General features: G+C 37.4%; 1 protein-coding gene across 2 annotated transcripts in view; it reads right to left on the bottom strand.

Moving 5' to 3' along the window:
• Positions 1 to 20,850, bottom strand: part of SETD2 (SET domain containing 2, histone lysine methyltransferase) — an 84,932-nt gene that overhangs the window by 10,931 nt on the left and 53,151 nt on the right. For both annotated transcript variants that reach the window (XM_030845350.2, XM_030845353.2), the window contains 4 exons: positions 19,639 to 19,822; positions 12,422 to 13,091; positions 4,206 to 4,340; positions 1,877 to 2,016 (listed from right to left, as the gene is read on the bottom strand). In XM_030845350.2, the coding sequence (XP_030701210.2) occupies positions 1,877 to 2,016; positions 4,206 to 4,340; positions 12,422 to 13,091; positions 19,639 to 19,822 (1,129 nt within the window). The remainder of the gene's footprint in view (positions 1 to 1,876; positions 2,017 to 4,205; positions 4,341 to 12,421; positions 13,092 to 19,638; positions 19,823 to 20,850) is intronic.

Raw genomic sequence — 20,850 nt, 5'->3', positions numbered from 1 at the left:
TTTTATGGGAATAATGAAGACCTTTCTAAGTAGAATACATAAAGGGAAAATATTTGACTGCATGAAATTTTTAACTTCTTCACGTCACAAGACATTACAAACAAAAACATTTGCAATATTCTTTTTTTTTGGGCGATACGCGGGCCTCTCACTGTTGTGGTCTCTCCCGTTGTGGAGCACAGGCTCCGGATGCGCAGGCTCAGTGGCCATGGCTCATGGGCCCAGCCGCTCCGCGGCATGTGGGATCCTCCCGGACCAGGGCACAAACCCACGTCCCCTGCATCGGCAGGTGGACTCTCAACCACTGCACCACCAGGGAAGCCCTGCAATATTCTTGATAAACAGATTAACAATGCTGACAGAAAATGGGTAGATGCCCCAAACAAGCAATTCACAAAAGATACAAATAGCCAATAATCTAATGAAGACGTTCCATCTCAAAAATAATTGAAAATAAAAATAAGATTTCTCATCTACTATTTTACATGAGTTAAAGAACCTACATGAAGAAAAAGGCACTTTTGTGTACCTTTTGTGGGAGTCTAAATTGGTATTTTTTTTTTTAATGGTAAGCTGACAATACTTATCAACTTAAAATGTGTATCTCTTTTGATCAAATATTTTGCCTCTAAGAATCTGCCTGAAGAAGGCAGTAAGATTAGTATTAGTGTCTGTAAGGATGTCCAGGTTTAGAGTTATATATAAAATAGTGAAAATCCATCAATCAGGGTGGGTTAAACAAAATTTGGTATAGCCATACAGAAGAGCAGGGTTTAGGCAAACTTCTTCTATAAAGGATCAGAGAGTAAATACCCTTGACCTTGTGGACCAAATGATCTCTGTCACAACTAGTCTACTGTCATTGGAGTATGAAAGTAGCCATCAACAATTCCTAAAATAAATGGGTGTGGCTGTGTTCCAAAAAAACTTTATTTACCAAAACAAGTAGCCCATTGACATAGTTTGCTGAGCCCTGCAACAAATAAGCAAGTATTAAAAATAATGTAGTTTTTCATTAATTGGTACAGAAAGTTCTATAAATAGATTGGTAAACAAAGCAGATGACAAAACATGCACCCCAATAACTCACATTATATACCAATGAATACATACATACACACACAGAAAACACATATATTCACATAAAGCTATCTGCCTAAAATATATGTTTAATTCTAAGAAAAAGATGTATCAGGTTTTTTATATAAATTGCAGGAGTCATCAACTATGGCTCATGAACCAAATAAAGTTTTACTGGAACAGAGACATACCCATTCATTTATGTATTGTCTATGGCTGCTTACACAACAATAGAAGAACTGAACAGTTGTGACAAAGAATGTTTGGCAAGCAAAGCCTAAAATATTTATTATCTGGCCTTTTACAGAAAAGGTTTGCCCACGACCCCTGATTATCTACAATGTTAGATGAAGTCATTACCATTTTCTAAAAAATTCCTTAGTTTGGGACTTCCCTGGTGGCACAGTGGTTGGGACTCCACGCTCCCAACGCAGGGGGCCCCAGTTCAATCCCTAGTTAGGGAACCAGATCCCACATGCTGCAACTAAGAGTTCACATGCCTCAACTAAGGAGCCCACCTGCTGCAACTAAGACCTGGCGCAACCAAATAAATAAATAAAATAAATTCCTTAGTTTTCTCCAAGAGTCTTGCAGATTAAAAACACCAGAACATACCTAAAAAGGACCAAAGTCTAAAGTATGTCATAACATTTATGATGGGATTCTGGAAAACCAGCAGCCCTCAGGCACAGTTAACAGCTAATAACAAGTCTATAACCATAAAACTCCCCTTACAGTGGCAGCTTCTTTGACCAACTGAAAGCTGATTTGGGAATGCTCAGACAGCTCTTCTTACCTTGTGATCACATGGTAGTAGTAAATCTTCCCTTCTGGGTCTCGGGCTGTCTTCCAGTTGGGAGGTAAGACAATGGTTTTTGGTTTGGGAGGAGATGGGGGTGGTAAATCCAAGAGATTATTTGTCACAACCATTTCAGGCTAAAAAGACACACAAGTTCTTGATCAGTGACATTTCTTTTAATCTGGCTGAGAAGGACAAAAATAGTCTACTTAAGCAGTATGTAAAAACATACATCTTCCTCTTCTTTTAAAAAAAGATTAAAAGTAAAGGTACAATCTGGGAAATGATCAGAGACAGTGTATATGAAGAGCTTTAGGGATCTATCAGAAAATTCACAGCAGGCTTCGAGTTCACCATCCACTACACCATATTTAAAAATATTCAGCAGCTCATTATGTAGAACAATATTTTTCAACCTTAAAAAAACCAATGCTAAATGGCATATAACCAACTCCAAGATACCAATTAGCTGAATGGGCTTTAGATAGAAGCAAATATGATAAAATGTTAACATTTATCCATTATATATTTTTTGTATGTTTGAAACCTCATATTTATATTTTAAAAATATAGAAATGGGTGAAAAGCTTGTTTTTCAGTTTAATTGAAAAAAATTTTCTAAATAAATAGCTTTTAAAAATTTAATGCCACATTTTGAAAAACATAAAAACTTCATAATCACTGTTATAAACTGAATTGTGCTTCCCCCAAATTCATATGAAGCCCTAACCCCCAATGCGATTGTATTTGAAGACAGCACCTTTAAATAGGTAATTAAGGTTAAATGAGGTCTCGAGAGTGCGGCCCTAATGCAACAGGACTGGTGTCCTTATAAGAAGTGGAAGAGGCATCAGGGAATGTGCGCAGAGAAAAGACCAGGTGAGGGCACAGTGAGAAAGCAGCCATCTGCAAAACAGGAGCAGCCTCAGGAGACAGCAAACCTGCTGACACCTTGATTTTAGACCTGCAGGCTCCGAGACTATGAGAAAATAAATTTCTGTTAGTTAAGCTATGTAGTCTGTGGTATTTTGTTAAAGTAGCTCTAGTAAACTGATAATATAATCATGATAAGGATATATACTCTTAATTGTTCATTCTATGTAATCCAGTTAATAAAGAAAAAAATTTCCAACTTTACCTTTGCTTGAGCAGTTAAAGAGGAACCTAAGATCCCAGGCTCAGATAAAACATGGCCACTTTTAAGCAAACCTAAGTCTCCAAGCATTGCTGCTTTGTGCATACCCCCCCAAGCCTTACTTCGCAGAGCTGCTTTTTGTTGGCCCCACTTAAGTTCCACTTCCTCCATTCCTGTAGTCCTCTATCTAGCCTACAAGGTGATCTCTTTCCCCTAAGCTTTCGTGTCACTTAAGAATATTCCAAATTATTCAATATCTACTAGATTACCAATCCTTCTCCAATTTGGGAATAATTTTTTCCCCTCCTCAAATTCTACCTGCATATTTCATGACACTAAACGCTGACTACTTTTAGTATTATTCATTGTGATCCTCATCTCTCTTACTGGAATGTCAGCTTTTAAGCACAGGAATGGAATTTTACGTTTGTTTTCAAAACGCCTAGAAGGACCCAATTCACGGCAAGCCCTCAAATACCTGCCATACACACTGTCTTATTTCTAAGTGTTTCACATGTAGTCTTTTTACTCCATCTCCACCGACTGCCCTACTTATCGAAAGCCACCAGAATGCAACAAGAGCCTTCTCTGGAAATGTCAGTATTCGAACCTGCTAATTTGTTCATGTTTAGTTTCTCAACTGCTTCTAGTGCCAGCTCCTATTTCCCATTTCATCTAAAAACAGCATTTCATCAAGATTTCATCATATCCTTCTACACAGGTGGCAGAATACCAAAAGCTTCTTTCAATATATATTGTACAACATGTAAAGTGAACTATATCATTCAATTTTATATCTCTAGCCCTCAGTACAGTATCATAGTCTAGTTCTCCATAAATAATGATGGAGCTAGTCTAGAAAACTATTACTTCAGAAATTCATAGCAAAGTGTAAGAATACAAGATCAGTCAGTTTAAATTACAAATAAAAAGGATCCTAAGGGCAAAGTACATATAAATTAACATAGTTGTAAGTTCCACAGAATTTTTTTTAATTGACAGCACTGTCGTGTAGTGCTCCCTCAGGGTCCACAGGCACTTGAGTGAAATTGGAGACTACAAAAATTTTTATAAAAAACAAACAAACAAAAAAGGAGTAAAAAACCCCCTAACTAAACCAAACAAAAAGTAATCTTTCTAAAGATAAGGTAGGTAGCCAAGGAGAGTTTTAGCAACCAAAATATTTCTTACTGGCTGTAAGGGCTGAGGCTGCCCTGGTGCAACTATTGTAGTCACGGCTGTGGCTGGCTGTACCACCACTCCTTGTGGGTGAGCTGTGAAAATCTGTTGTCCCTGGATGTACTGAAGACTTGGCTGGGCATAACTCTAAAAGATAAAATGAAGAAATTCACAATTTATAGTTTTCTAGTTCTTAATAAGCAGTATCTGACTTCCAAGTTGACAAATCTTATTGGAAGATACACCCATTAATTTTTTTTTAACTTTAAATGTGAATATTTTACTACAAATGTGTAAAACAATCTTTTACTTCAAACTCTTTTTTTCTTTTTTGAATAATTCCCTAGTCATTTACTTACTTTGATTTTACTTTATCATAAAAAGTTAGAAAACTTTTTTGAGGCGGAGGCGGGGATGGGGGTGGGGTGGAGTACTCATGAAACCTGTCTAATTGTTTGGCTTCAATGAGACTTGAATGACAACTGAAGTGCTACTCCTAGGATACCTGAGAAAGAGCTCCACACAATGCTCTTTACAGAGAGCGTTTTAACTACCAACTCCTAATAACTAACAGCTTGTTTTGTTTTGTTTTGTTTCTTTGCAGTATGCAGGCCTCTCACTGCTGTGGCCTCTCTCGTTGCAGAGCACAGGCTCCAGATGCGCAGGCTCAGCGGCCATGGCTCACGGGCTCAGCCGCTCCGCGGCATGTGGGATCCGCCCGGACCAAGGCACGAACCCGTGTCCCCTGCATCGGCAGGTGGACTCCCAACCACTGCGCCACCAGGGAAGCCCTAACAGCTTGTTTTGATTGGAAAAGGTCAAAAGGAGTGATCCACAGTAGAGGAAGCTGAAGGTGATCAAATTTTAAACTAGTTTTCTAGCTTTTTGTAGGCTTCTATAAGAAAGACAGCGGAATTCAATATATCTAAAATCCTTATGACACACTGATTTATATATAGTGCTTTATCAAGCAGAAAAGCCCTTTTGCATATATTATCTCACTCAGTCCTGACCACCATCAAAGGTGGGTGTATCTCCCACACCTGGAGTTATATAACTAATAAGTACCATGGCTAGCTAGGACTCAAACATACTCTGAAATTACGATAGAAAAACTGTTTAAAGAAGTGGCAAGAAGCCCTGAAAACAACCTTGTTTTGTTAAAAGGTGATGACTACCAAGAAGCTGAACAGATACGTATTTAAGGACAGATTTTGACCCTATAAACTGAGATTCTATCAGGTAAAATGATTCAGAAGTATTAATTGATAAGTACTCAAAATACAAAATATAATCAAAATATAATTATTCCAAATGATACCAGTAAAGACCCAAGGAGTATGAATAGGTAAATGTAGCTGCCTGGCAGATTTCTGGATGAATAATTACTGAGAAGACACACAGGAAGAGGAAGAATACAATACTTGATTCAGTATTGCAAACAGCTTAATCTACACATTATCATAAACCAGATTCAATGCTAACTGTCAAAGCAGAATTGTCAGAATAGTATCACAAAGCTGAGAGAAAAATGTATACCTCAGAAATATTTTCATCTCTAGGTATTTGGATACAAGATGGGAAATATGTGCAACATCAAAAATTTTGTAGAAATTTATCTCCTCACCTAACTCCTGCCCCAAAGCCTGAAATCTGATTAAATCCAAAACACTTTTCAATACTGACATATAACCAGACAATACTGAATCAGAAGTCAGTACCAAAGAAGTATTAGCAACAAAGATGACCAAATACTGCTTAAAAAATTAAAAAGCATACTCTAAAGGTAAAATATAAATAATTCTTAAAGTTCTCCTTTAACTCTGATAAAATAAACCATAAAACAAAACATATCTAACTGGGCTCTATTCTATGATCACCAATCTATCTGGAAAGTTAAGTTTCCAAGAAAGTTTCTAAGGGCCGACACCCAGAAGGAAGCATCCTCAAAAGGCAAGTTACTGTGCATGTAGGAGGTTAACACGTATGTGCTGGTAACCCTGATTCTGAGTAGAAACAGTTTCTGGGAGGCTGAAGAGGACAGATGGATAAACTGGAATTTTCCCAACCCACTAAGCCAAACACCAGATACTGTAACGAATCCCAAATTTAATTTCTTCCTGACCCACTCTCCTAATCTAATCTATCAGCAAATTCCGTTGGCTCTGCATTTTTTATATATGTATGTACATGTGCACGTCTATCTGTACGTATGAGTTTATATATATGTGTGTGTATATATATATATACACACATAAAAATAAAATCTGATCATTTCTTACATCTCTCCTTCTACTATTCCAGTATAAATGGCCATATTCTCTTGCCTAGATTACTCAACAGTCTTTTAACTGATCTCTCTACTTCTGCCCTTGACTCCCACGATCTCTTCACCCAGAGCAACCAGAGCGAGTCTCTTAAAATACGTCAAATCACGCCAGTCCGCTGTAACTGCTCCAGTGGATTTTCACATTATTCAGACTAACAGCCCAAATCCTCACAAAGCCCTGACCGTCTTGTTCCTCCCCAAGGCCTTGACCTCATTTCCTACTACAGGTGTACCTCAGAGATATTGTGGGTTCAGTTTCAGAACATGCAATAAAGTGAATATTGCAATAAAAAGTGAATCACATGAATATTTTGGTTTCCCAGCACATATAAAAGTCATGCTTCACTATAGTGGACTCTATTAAGTGTACAGTAACATTAGGTCTAAAAAACAATGTACATACCTTAATTTAAAAATGCTTTACTGCTTAAAAATGCTGACCATCCTCTGAGCCTTCAGAGAGTCATGTCTGTCTGCTGGTGGAGGGTCTGGCCTCGATGTTGATGGCTGCTGACTGGGTGGCTGTGGCAATTTCTTAAAATAAGACAATGAAGCTTTTGCCACACTGACTGACTCTTCCTTTCACCATTTCTCTAGAGTACGTGATGCTATTTGATAGCATTTTACCCACAGTAGAACTGCTTTCAAAATTGGAGTCGATCTTCTTAAACTTGCCTCTGCTTTATCAACTAAATATATGTAATATTCTAAATCCTCTGATATCATTTCAACAATCTTCACAGCCTCTTTACCAGGAGTAGATGCCATCTCAAGAAACTACTTTCTTTTTTGCTCATCCATAAGAAGTAACTCCTCATCCATTCAAGTTTTATCATGAGACTGTAGCAGTTCAGTCACATCTTCAGGCTCTGCTTCTAATTTTAGTTCACTTGCTATTTCTACGACATCTGCAATTACTTCCACCACTGAAGTCTTCAACCCCTCCAAGTTATCAATTAGAGTTGAATCAACTATATCTTCTGGATAACTTCCTGCAGTTTCTACATGAGCACTTTCTGCTTCACCTTGCACTTTAATGTTGCAGAGATGGCTTCTTTCCTCCAACCTCATGAACCAACCTCTGCTAAGCTTCAAACTTTTCTTCTGCAGCCTTCTCCCCCATCTCAGCCTTCACAGAACTGAAGAGAGTTAGGGACCTGGTTCTGGATTAGGCTTTGGCTTAAGGGAATGTTGTGGCTGGTATGATCTTCTATCCAGACCACTAAAACTTTCTTCATATATATCAGCAATAAGGCTGATAAGACTATTTTGCTTTCTTATCAATTTCCTTCAAGAACTTTTCCTTTGCATTCACAATTTGGCTAACTGGCACAAGAGGCCTAGCTTTTGGCCTATCTCAGCTTTCAACTTGCTTTCCTCACTAAACGTCATCATTTCTAGGTTTTGATTTAAAGTGAGAGATGTATGACCCTTCCTTTCACTTGATATTTAAAGGCCATCGTAGGGTTATTAATTGGCTTAATTTTAATATTATTTTGTCTCAGGGAGTAGGGAGGCCCAAGGAGAGGGAGAGAGATCGGAAAATGGCCAGTCGGTGGAGCAGGCAGAACACAACACTTACCGATTAAGCTCGCTGGCTTATATGGGCTCAGTTCATGACACCCCAAAACAATTACAATTGTAATGTCAAAGATCACTGATCACAGCTCACCATAACAAATATAATAATAATAAAAAAGTCTGAAATAGTGCAAAAATTATCAATTTGTGACACAGAGACATGAAGTAAGCAAATGCTATTGGAAAAATGGCACCAACAGACTTAATTTGACACAGAGTTGCCACAAACCTTCAATGTGTAAAAAATGCAGTATCTGCAAAGCACAATGAGGTGTGCCTGTACTGTCACCTTAACTCATTTGGAAAAGGAAGGGCTTCACAATTATCTCACACATTTTGAATGACAAACATTTCATATCCTGATTTTGAAAAAAAAAATTTAAAAGCTAGATCAAGATACTAGTTTTGAGAACAACTGTCAACAGGATGAAACATGTTATCTTCAGAGTGATCAACAGGTTAAACACCCAGATCTACAATAGAAAAATGCTAATATTTTGGAGGGTAAAATTTCTTTGACCTTCAGTGAAACTAGGTTCATGAAGAATTTATCTGACAAGATCACAGTTGTGTAAGGCTTATCATGGAGACACTCTAAAGGATTCAATTAATGTGTAGTAAAGCTGTGGTTTCTTTAGCATGAAAAGTCTGGCTACAAATGTTGGTTGTGAGATAACTTCTAAACTGAAATGGCATTACCCAGCTTGATCATTCCCTGTATTTACTAGATATGGCTCCAGACAAATTTTATCTGTTTCTAAAGTGCAAAGATATATTTAAAGGATAACAATTTATCAACAGGAAAGAATGTTACACATACTGAAAATAATTCCCAAAGGAAATGCAATGCCAAAAACATCTTAACAACATCACTGCAAAAAAAAAAAAAAAAAACACAAAAACCCACAAAAAGCAAAACCTAAACAAACAAAAACACCCAAAATTGCAACATTCATTTGCAGATATAGTGTTTGAAACTCAAACTGTCAAAAAGTAAAGGGAAAATAAACATTTTCTAGGGTTCTGTAGTACCTACCCAAACTAGCTGACAATCATACGCCAAAGCCAAAACAATTAACAGCAATAAAAAGGGGAAACTGGTTTGCAGTCCCACTGAAATAATACAAAAGATGTACACATTTGTGAGATATATCCAAATAGCATGTGCCTGCAAAATTTATCCATTTACTGGAAGAAAGTCTGTTGGAGATTGGCTCTATCTACAAGGGACCTGAAATTATACAAAACATAAATCCAATCTAGAAATATCTTTAAAATGGGACTTCTAATGGGAATTTTAAGAGAGGGTCCAATATGTTATAGAGGGGAAAACATAATTGTTCTGCTCCCACTTCTAAAGGGAAAAAAACAGCTATTACTTTATATCTGAATCACTTCACTTATGTGAACAATTTATAGTCTAAGCACTCAAATTTTTTGAGATGTAATTTAGTGTAACTTTTTAAGAATAGGTCACTCTAATGTCACAAGACCACTATAAAGCACATGGCCTCAGTTAAAACGGAGCTTGTATGTCTAATAAGCAGCTGTGGCAAAAAATTAAAGCCACCTTCTGATAACACAACTGCTCCAAATTTCAAAGATACTGCATATGTACACATACTCACAAATTTTTATTATACCATATCACATACTACTTCATTGTCAAGGTTATTATACCTCAGCTCATGTTGGTATGGTTGATATTTGATTTGAACAACACAGGCCTCAACACAGACCAGATAGATGACCTTGATCAGCTGTAATTCACAGCCCACTAATGTCAATACTCTCAGTATTAAGGTAACTAAGTAAGAACTATAATTAAACCTTCAAGGTATATGGTGCTTTAAATTTATCATTACTAATATCCATTATCTCATACAAACCTCAACCACTCTGAGGCATTCTGCTCATTTAATAAATGAGAAAACTAAAACTGAAGAATCTAAGTGCCTGTCTCCAGGACACACAGTAAGTGACAGACTAGGACTTAAAATACACACGCTAACAACATGGTCTATGCTTCTCATTACCCAGAGTCGAACATCATCTCTGATCAACTAATCTCATAAAGGGAAGGATAGTCTGAACCATCTTAGTCCATTTATCAACTACTCTAGCACACGAAAAGCAGATTAGGGAGTCAATAAATGACTCCTTGGTAGGAACAGACTGAAAACTGGAAATAAAATTGTAATACTTGGGCTTCCCTGGTGGCTCAGTGGTTGAGAGTCCGCCTGCCGATGCAGGGGACATGGGTTCGTGCCCCGGTCCTGGAGGATCCCACATGCCACAGAGCGGCTGGGCCGGTGAGCCATGGACGCTGAGCCTGCGCATCCGGAGCCTGTGCTCCGCAACGGAAGAGGCCACAACAGTGAGAGGCCCGTGTACCGCAAAAAAAAAAAAATTGTAATACTTGAGTCTTAAGGCTATGACTAAACCCTAGAGAAATCTTTTGCTCAATGGGATGGAAAAATAAATTCTATTTTAGAAGAACAACCATAAGATCACTGAGCTCTCTACTAAAGAGTCTTTAATTCTGTAGGAGGCAGAATTATGCATAACAAACACCACCACCAACAACAATAAAAAGCTAAGAAAATTGATAGCCAATAACCAATAATGCCCATTTTCTTACCTGCTGTATTTAGCCCTATAACATTAATTTTAAGCCAAAAATGAAAGGAAAAACACACACACACAAAAACTAAGTATAAGAATGTTCAGTGCAGTATTATTTATAATTATGAAAAAGAACTTTCAATTTAAACAACTACCCCAGGAAAATGGATAAACAGCGACCTTATAAGCAAATGTGGTATTATACAGACGTTAAAATGTGTATGTGGGGCTTCCCTGGTGGCGCAGTGGTTGAGAGTCCACCTGCCGATGCAGGGGACACGGGTTCGTGCCCTGGTCCGGGAAGATCCCACATGCCGCGGAGCGGCTAGGCCCGTGAGCCATGGCCACTGAGCCTGCGTGTCCGGAGCCTGTGCTCCGCAACGGGGGAGGCCACGACAGTGAGAGGCCCACGTACCGCCAAAAAAAAAAAAAAAAAAGTGTATGTATGCATATATATATATATATACACACACACACACACATATAAAAATACAGAGTAATTTGGAGAAATGGTTAAGAATCATGTTACACAGAAAAACATGGGACAAAAAAACTTCCAAGTCTTCAAAATTACAAATTCATAAAATATATAAACATGTAAAGAGATCATAAAAAATGAAGGGAGGGGCTTCCCTGGTGGCACAGTGGTTGGGAATCTGCCTGCCAATGCAGGGGACATGGGTTCGAGCCCTGGTCTGGGAAGATCCCACATGCTGCGGAGCAACTAGGCCCGTGAGCCACAACTACTGAGCCTGCGCGTCTGGAGCTTGTGCTCCACAAGAAGAGAGGCCACGACAGTGAGAGGCCCATGCACCGCGATGAAGAGTGGCCCCCGCTCACCGCAACTAGAGAAAGCCCACGCACAGAAATGAAGACCCAACACAGCCAAAAATAAATAAATAAATAAAATTTTTTTTAAAAAATGAAGGCAGTTAAAACAGTTAACGTTTTCAGAATTAAAGCAGGACACTTTGTCACGGCCTTTTGGACAAAATTTTGATACAGCTTCATAACAAAAATACAAACCGAAGTAAAAATCACTTCTGTTACCTCAATACTAAGTAATGTGTACAGGAAACACCTTTGGGAGTCTCTGCCATCCACAATAATTCACCTTTAAGGGGTGACAAGGAATGATGGGAGAGACATAGGAATGTGGTGAAGACGATGCCTTAGTCTTTTTTTTTTTTTTAATGTATTGGTTTTATAAAAAAGAAAAGAAATTTGATTTAAAACCACAAAAATACACTTCAAAAGTTATTCTCTCTCTCTCTCTCACTGATCACTTGCTTTTGGGGAAGCCAGCTGGCATGTTGTAAGCAGCGCTATTGAGAGTGGTAAGGAACCAAGGACAGCTAACAACCATGTGAGTGAGCTTGAAAGTAAACCTTCCATCCCCTGTCTAGTCTTCAGATGACTGCAACCCTGCTTAATAGCTTGACTGTAATTTCATGACTCTGAGCCAGAACCACCCAGCCAAACCGCTTCTGAATTCCTGACCCACAGAAACTATGAGATAATAATTACTTACTGTTTTAAACTGCTAAGTGATTTGTGACACAATAGATAACTAGTATATATAAAATTAGCCAATATGTAAAAGTGATCAACGGCAGGACTTCCCCCTCACATCAGATTTAACATCCCATAAACAGACAGTAAAACAGACAAAAGTATTTCCAAAATTAGTTACCTGTACAATTGGTGGAGTTGTCTGTGAGTAGGGTGATGTCACACCATAAACAGTTGGACAAGCCTGTCCTTGATAATATATGGTTGCTTGAGACTGTGCAGGAGAGTACTGCTGCTGTACACTCACGGACTGTTGGTTTGAATCCCAAACACCGTAATTCTGTCCCTGGACTGGGCCTGGGGCTGGCACTGGCAAGACGGTGACACTAGAGTCTTGGTGTACCACACCATCACTTTGGGCCACATACTGTGAACTGGAAACTTCCACAGGGGCTGCCACATGTGGCACCACTGGCACAGGTGGAGGGGCAGCAAGGGGTTCTGTAGAATGTCCCACCAAGGGCTGAGAATGATCATAAGGAGCAGGAGAACACACAGGATCCATGCTGGGTGTGGGGAGGAGCACCTTTCCAGCATTAGGATTGCTGGGATCCACATAGGCCTGCATGGGGTAACCTGGTGGGTAGCCAGCAAAGGGGTGATGAGGGGCACTGTAGCCAAGAGAGTCATAGGGCAGTGGAGACGTCATTCCCAGGTTCTGCATCTGCTGCTGTTGTTTTTGAGCCTCCCGCTGAGCTACCTCCTGCTCAAACAACTTTCGACGCTCCTCTGTAGAAAGTTTATTGCGATCTTTAATTCGTACTTTCTTTTTAGAAGTTGGTGTATCATATCTAGAAAGAAAACAATAAGAGCACCACAAAAAGTTTTTCCCTAAATCAGAGACATAACCAAAGCACTAATAAATGTTATGCCACTCGATACTAAACCATTAACCACACCAACTCCAATTTGGCACAGGCTGAAAATCATACTCAAAATTACTTAAGGAGTTTTGCAGATAGGAGAGAACCTCAAGGAAATAGACACTTAGATGAAAATAATAACTTCATCCTTATCCTCAGCTTCTAGAACTTCAAACTAAAGATACATGTAGTATCCTAAATAGATTCTTCTTTATAGTTAAGTTCTGTAGTTCTGTAACTACAAATTCTGAAATTAAAACAAAAACCCAAATACACTAATAAAAGCTACAGAATTTGATGTATGTCTGACCACACCCATTAATATCAACACAGGTTAGTTAAGTGAAAGACAAGCATGTACACATAAAAGTATGGGGGGTTATATTCACATACTCTTCTTTGTGCAGTACCAAGTATAATATCATATTGCTAAACCTAATATCCTGTGATAGTTTTGACAAGTATCCCCAGTAAGCCCCCAAGAAACCATCAGCTCTAACATTCACAAGAGAACTGAGAACTTAAAAGATTCTTTTGTGAAGTTCTATGGACTGAATCGAACTTTTGATAAAGGCTCTTGGCAAAAATGAAAAATGACAACTAATTTCAAGACGTTTCATTGCAAAGAAACATCTAATAATAGATTCATGGATAAGGGTACAGCATTTATCCAAACAACAAAAAATATATGGTCTAAAAACCTCTTAGCTGAAAACTTCCTTTAAAGTGTTAGTGGGGTGGTAGTACCCTTAGCTGCCTGGCAGAAACAAATGCAAACAGTCTATAGAAGAGAGCACCTTAAATCCAGGCCTCAATGAATTCCTACAGATTAAGTTCTAAGGAACAGGAGTTCATTAGACAATAAAATTAATCTTGCCATTTGTAACAACATGGATGGACCTAGAGGGTATTATGCTGAGAAAAATAAGTAAGACAAAGATAAATACTGTACGATTTCACTTGTATGTGGTATCTAAAAAACAAAACAAATGAACAAATAAAACAAACAGAGTTACAGATACAGAGAACAAACAGCTGGTTGCCAGAGGGGAGAGGGGAAGAAAGAAACAGGTAAGGGAGATTAAGAGGTACAAAAATTCAGTTGCAAAATAAATGAATCACACGGTATGAAATGTACAGTGTGGGGAATATAGTAAAAAACTATGTAATATCTTTGTAAGGTGACATACTGTAATTAGACTTACTGTGGTGATCATTTTGGTATAGAAATATCAAATTACTATGCTGTGTAACAGGAACTAACAATGCTGTAGGTCGATTATACTTCAAAAACACTCACAGAAACAAACTCATAAAAGATAAACATGTACTAGGAATATAATGTACCACATGATACATATATAATGAACACTGCTGTATGTTCTATATGAAAGTTAAGAGAGTAAATCCTAAGAGTTCTCATCACAAGGAAAGGTATTTTCCCCTATTTCTATAATTTCGTATCTACATGAGATGATGGATGTTCACTAAACTTATTGTGATGATCATTTCATGATGTATGTAAGTCAAATCATATGCTTAACATCTTAAACTTATACTGTGCTGTATGTCAATTATATCTCACCGAAAGCAAAAAAAAAGGTATATAATTATAAAATTATAAAATACACACACACACACACACACACACACACAAGTGAGAGGAAGAGACATATAAAGACAGCTGATGCTGGAATTATCACACACAAAATATTAGAGATGTTTAATATGTTTAATACGATAAAAGAGGCTATTAAAAATATGCCTAAGGAACAGGACCATAAAATACTATCAGGCAGATTTGAATAAGAACCCCATGAAGCATCTAAAAAGGAAAAAGAATGAAAATTAAAACTCAATTATCATTTGAAATTGCACATACGTGGCAAAATTCTACTTAAATATCCAAGAGAAACTTTTGCACATGTACACCAAAATAAGATAACAGCACTATACATAATAGAAAAAGTTTTATAACAAAACATTATACAGTAATAAAAATAAACTGATACTATTATGAATAAATCTTAGTAAATAAATATCAAGTCAAAACAAAGTACTGTCAAATTAAATGCAAAATAATAGCCTTTTCATACAGTTAAAACTAACATATTTTTAAGAAATATATATTAGATGACATAAAACTATATTTAAAAAAAGGCAGGCCAGGGTACAATGAACAACAGAATCCAACAGATACTACTTGCTATCACAAGTAGTAAAGACAGGGGACGGTGCAGAAATAAGTGACATAGCAAGATTTATATAATTGTTAAGATCCTGACTTTTGTGCTGGGACCTCCAGGGCTCATTACATTATAGTAAATGTATGGAGAAAAGGTCCAGGGATAGAAATAAGTGTCATGAACCAAGAAATAACCTAATATTCAATTCAATTCAGTGCCCATAAGAGCCATGGTATGGTTAAGCAAGAGATTAGATCTGAAGAGAATTAGTAACTTGGAAGATGATCTTCAAATTTAAAAAGTTAGATGAATTTCAACCAGGTTGAAAAAAAAAAGAAATCCTCATATAAACACAGGGAAACGATAATGCGGAACACCAAATACAAAGAGAACTTCTTAAAAGCAGGCCAAGAGAAAAGCCAGGTTACTTAACAAAGAATAGCAACCAACAAGTTTCGTAAAATCAATAAGGAAAGTCAGAAGAATGAAGAATAACAGCTTCAAAGTATTCAGAAAAACTGTCAACCCAAAAGAACTTCCTTTCAAAAATGAGAATAAATGTTCACATAAAGACTTGTTCATAGCCAGTAATATTCACAAGAGTCATCTGGAAACAATCCAAACACCTATCAACTAATGAATTTATAAACAAACTATAGTATATCTATACAATGGACTACTACTAAGCACTAAAAAAGAACTGAGATGCATAATAACATGGATGAATATCTCAAATATAATATGCTAAGTGAAAGAAGACAGAATATATTTTATAGTATATGATACCATATATAATGACATTGTGGAAAAGACAAAACCAAGTCAGAAAGGAGATCAGTGGTGGCCAGGGACTAGGAGTAGAAGAAGGGGACGCACTACAAAGGGGTAAGAGATAATTTTATGAGGTGATGAAATGTTCTATTGGGTTGGCCCAAAAGTTCGTTTGGATTTTTCCGTAAGATGTTATGGAAAAACCCGAATGAACTTTTTGGCCAATCCAATATATAACCTCTGTGGTTGTAGTTACAGAACTGTATGCATCTGACAAAACTCAATGAACACTACACTTAAAATCATGAATTTTACTGTAAGCAATTTATACTTGCTGGTTAAATAAAGCTGATTTTTAAAATTGAGGGTGAGCAATGCAAACAAAACATGAAAAACACTTTTTAGACAAAAACTGAAATATTATGAAGAGAAACTCACTAAAAGAAACCATTTAGGGACTTCCCTGGTGGCGCAGCGGTTAAGAATCTGCCTGCCAATGCAGGGGACATGGGTTCGATCCCTGGTCTGGGAAGATTCCACATGCCAGGGAGCAACTAAGCCCGAGCACCACAACTACTGAGCCTGAGCTCTAGAGCCTGCGAGCCACAACTACTGAAGCCCACGCACCTAGAGCAGGTGCTCCGCAACAAGAGAAGCCACCTCAATGAGAAGCCCACGCACCGCAACGAAGAGGAGCCCCCTCTTGCCGCAACTAGAGAAAGCCTGCACGCAGTAACAAAGACCCAACGCAGCCAAAAATAAATAAATAAACAATAATTTAAAAAAAGAAACCATTTAAAGGGGTCTGAGATAAGAAAGAAGAGAAACTAGTAAATGTAAACAAACTAAAAACATCAGTTGGTCTACATAAAAAAATTAACAATAACTGATGGGAGGAGAGAGGAGGAATTATAATACTGGACAATAATACCATGTAAATTGGGAAGGCTAAATGGTCAGAGTAAGTACTTATGTTGTTCAGGATATTGATTAGCTTCAAATTTTATTAAATTGGAACAACCAGTTAAAGAATTAAAGAGTTGCCATAAAAGATTAAAAAAGACAAAAACAAAACCACCCAATCAGCTATAAGCTATTTATTAGACACAGAAAAGTTGAAAGTAAAAGGAAGGAAGAGGCTTCCTGGGACAGGACTTGCCCCCTATCCTCTGCTTTAGCTCCTCTCTGAAGTACCTAGACAACAGTATTTGATGCACATTTCCTGAGTTGTTTTACAGATGTGAAAACCCCCACCAAATGGAAGATGTTAACTACTTAAAGACCAGGAGCACATAGCCCCAGGCCTCCTTAAACCTAAGGACTGATAATATTAACCCCTGTTACCTTACCCTCACCTGGCTTTTAAAAATGCTTTGTGGAAACCCTTCAGGGAGCTTGGGGTTTTTTTTAGAGCATGAGCCACCCATCTTCTTGCATGGCCCTGTGATAAACCTTTCCCTGCTCCAAAAAATAAAAAATAAAATAAAATAAAAGGAAGAAAGATATACCAGTTAAATCCTACTAAAAGGAAGATAAGCATATTTCTATGAATATCAAACAAAAGAGACTATAAAGCAAGCTTCAATAAAATTCTAAGAACTGTTATCATACAGATCAATTAATGACAAATTGAAAATTTAACAAAAAGAAATTTAAACACATTGTATATCCTAATAGTATTTAGAACTAGATTATGAAGCTGCATTAACAAGAGTAGTTCAAGCAGTCTTACAGTTCTTAAACACTTCTATCAGAAGAGAAAAATTAATGAGCTAAGAATCCCAATTGTTCCAGTTAAGAAATTAAAAAAACAATATAACAAGCCTAAAAAAGTGGAAGGAAACAAAATATGAGTAGAAATCAATTACCAAGATAAAAAATGCTATCATTCTGTGATTTGCATTGGAGGTATTGCTAGCAAAGTAACATGAACAAGGCATAAGAATTAGAAAGGAAAACCAAAACAAATTCATATGATATGGACTGTTGACAATGACAAAAAAAGGAGACAGTGGGGCAAAATAAAAATCCTATACTCTTGAAATTAATACAAGTTTTGTAATGGTTAACAAAAATAGGATCAATATACAAAGGTGAATTGCGTATCAAAACACCAAAACCAAACTGAATATGTAACAGAAGTTAGGGTTCTCAGAAATAAATACACCAAAAGATAAACAAGTTTTTCTGGAGAAAACTATTAACAAAGACATTAATGAAAAACTTTATCTTCATTAAAAATATTAAAGAAGACCTAACTAGATAGAGAATATTCAAATACTCAAAGCAGATTCTAAGGAAGAATAAATCTGAGAAAAGACAGGGCATCCCAGAAGATCAAGTAGGGATTTGCCCTACTTGCTATCAAGACTTAAATATAAGATAGTCATGAGGAGCCCAGAAACAGATCCTCCCATATGTGAAAACCTGTTGGAAAGAGGCAGCACTGCAGATCAGTGCGGAAAGGAGGAGCGTTCAAGTAGTAAATGATGCTGGGACAACTGGGTGTTCACCTAGAAAGAAATGAAACCAGATTCCTACCTTAAAATATATACAAAAATTAATTCCCAATGGATTAAGGACTTAAATCTTGCTAAAACAAAATGTATATACACACACACACACAAAGTCATCTCAAGAGTTGGGAAGAATTTCTTAAAACACTGTAAACACTAACCATAAAGGAAACAGACAATATATATGATATATTCAATTACACCATAATTAATAAATTCTGTGTATTGAAAGATACAGAAAGAGTCAAAATACAAGTCATAAACTGGGAAAAAATACTTGCAAAATTATATTTAGAATATAAAAAAAGAATACCTAGAGCTTAAAAAGACAAAATTTAATAAATGAACACCACATATAAAAAGACACTTCACAGAAGAGTAAATAGGAATGGTCAATAAACATATGGCAAAATGTTCAATCTATTTAGTAATTAGAGAAATGTAAATTAAAATCATGATGAATTACTATTACATACCCAGAGAACCCAAAATTAAAAATTCTGACAACTGCATTACATGACTGCTATATCTCAATTTTTTTTTAAAGTATATTTAATTTAAAAAGAACTTCTCGGGAACAAATGTTTTCTAGTGCCCAGCAGGTGATTATGTGGCCTGTTTTTCTACCAGCATCACAAGACAGCCTCTGACACAGGGATCAAACAACATTTTGAACTGGTATGGTGTAAGATTCACTAGAAAACATAGGGTTATCTCCCATCAACCCCCATTCCCCTTTAAAGAACAAATCTCTGGCTCCTCAAATAGCATTTAAACGTTATGAAGTAGAAGCCATTCGAGTACCAAAAATCTATTCGTCTTCACAGCTATTACTACTGTCAAAAGAGACTCTCAATAGTTATGAGTAGAGTTTCCTTTTATACTCACTCACAAGAGAATACATTTATTACAAAAGCACTTGTTGCCCCCAAATCAGAAGTGTATCACTTGGGTACTTTTTGACTTGCTCAGAAAAGAGAGTAACTCACATAGGTCACTTACCTGTCATCTGGCCTTTTTGTTCCCCGCTCATAGGCGGAAGAAGGTGGTGAGAGGGAGCCCCTTCGTTTCCTTTTCTCTTTATTTTGAGTTTGTTTGTCTGGGTCTCTCTCTCTTGACCTGTTAGGAGTCTTTGGGGCAACTGTTTGATCTCTGAAGCCAACAGCATCCCTTCCTCGTTCGGTTACTAGGGGAAAAGGTTTTTAAAAAAATTTACTTGGTAGACTTTTCTCCATCATGATAGTATACCAACTGTATAATAAAATTTCTATCCAACAAACAGATCTATGGACTCCTCCTTCATATACCCAGTCCCAAATTTGGACGAGACATAAGGTCTTATATGCTTGTGTGCTCTACTTCCTAAAAGTCTCTTCCATGACTGCCCTTTTCTACCTTTTCCCACCAAAGTCTCAGTCCAAGCTTTCATCATTTCTAACTAGTTCTGTGGAACACATGCATGCAAAATGTTTCTGATACCTTTAGTAAGGCAGTCTGCTTGTCAGTTCAAAATGTAAAAGCCTTCCCCTGCCCTTATAACTCTACATATTTACAACTGGTAGAAAAACAGCCTGGCATGCTAAACATAAAAACCTCAATAGAAAAATCTCTTTAATTAAAAAAAAAATTAGACAACTTTTTATGAACTACAATTTCAAAAGAAAAATATTTCAAACACAGGTGAAACAGGTGGTAACTCAGTAAGTTATCAAAACCAGAGAGCTACATCTTCAAAAAAAGAACGCCAGCTTCCTATTCAAAGATGGAAGCTGGGGGCTTCCCTGATGGTGCAGTGGTTAAGAATCCACCTGCCAATGCAGGGGACACGGGTTTGAGCCCTGGTCTGGGAGGATCCCCCATGCCGCGGAGCAACTAAGCCCGTGCACCACAACTACTGAGCCTGCGCTCTAGAACTCGCAAGCCACAACTACTGAAGCCTGTGTACCTAGAGCCCGTGCTCCGCAACAAGAGAAGCCACCACAGTGAGAAGCCCGCACACCGCAACGAAGAGTAGCCCCTGCTCACCACAACTAGAGAAAGCCCGTGCACAGCTACAAAGACCCAACGCAGCCAAAAATAAAATAAATTAAAAAAAAAAAAAGATGGAAGCTAACCTTCTTCACTCAGTCTCTTTACCTAGAATGGTTCTCACCCAATTCCATTGCCACTGCTCCCAAAAGCTGCCCTAAGTACTACTTTTCACTGATCACACCA

The sequence above is a fragment of the Globicephala melas genome, chromosome 11 (genome assembly GCF_963455315.2).
Source record: "Globicephala melas chromosome 11, mGloMel1.2, whole genome shotgun sequence".
In the NCBI taxonomy this organism is placed as follows: domain Eukaryota; kingdom Metazoa; phylum Chordata; class Mammalia; order Artiodactyla; family Delphinidae; genus Globicephala; species Globicephala melas.
The sequence above is the reverse complement of the archived record's forward strand: the minus strand, read 5'-3'. Positions and strand labels throughout refer to the sequence as shown.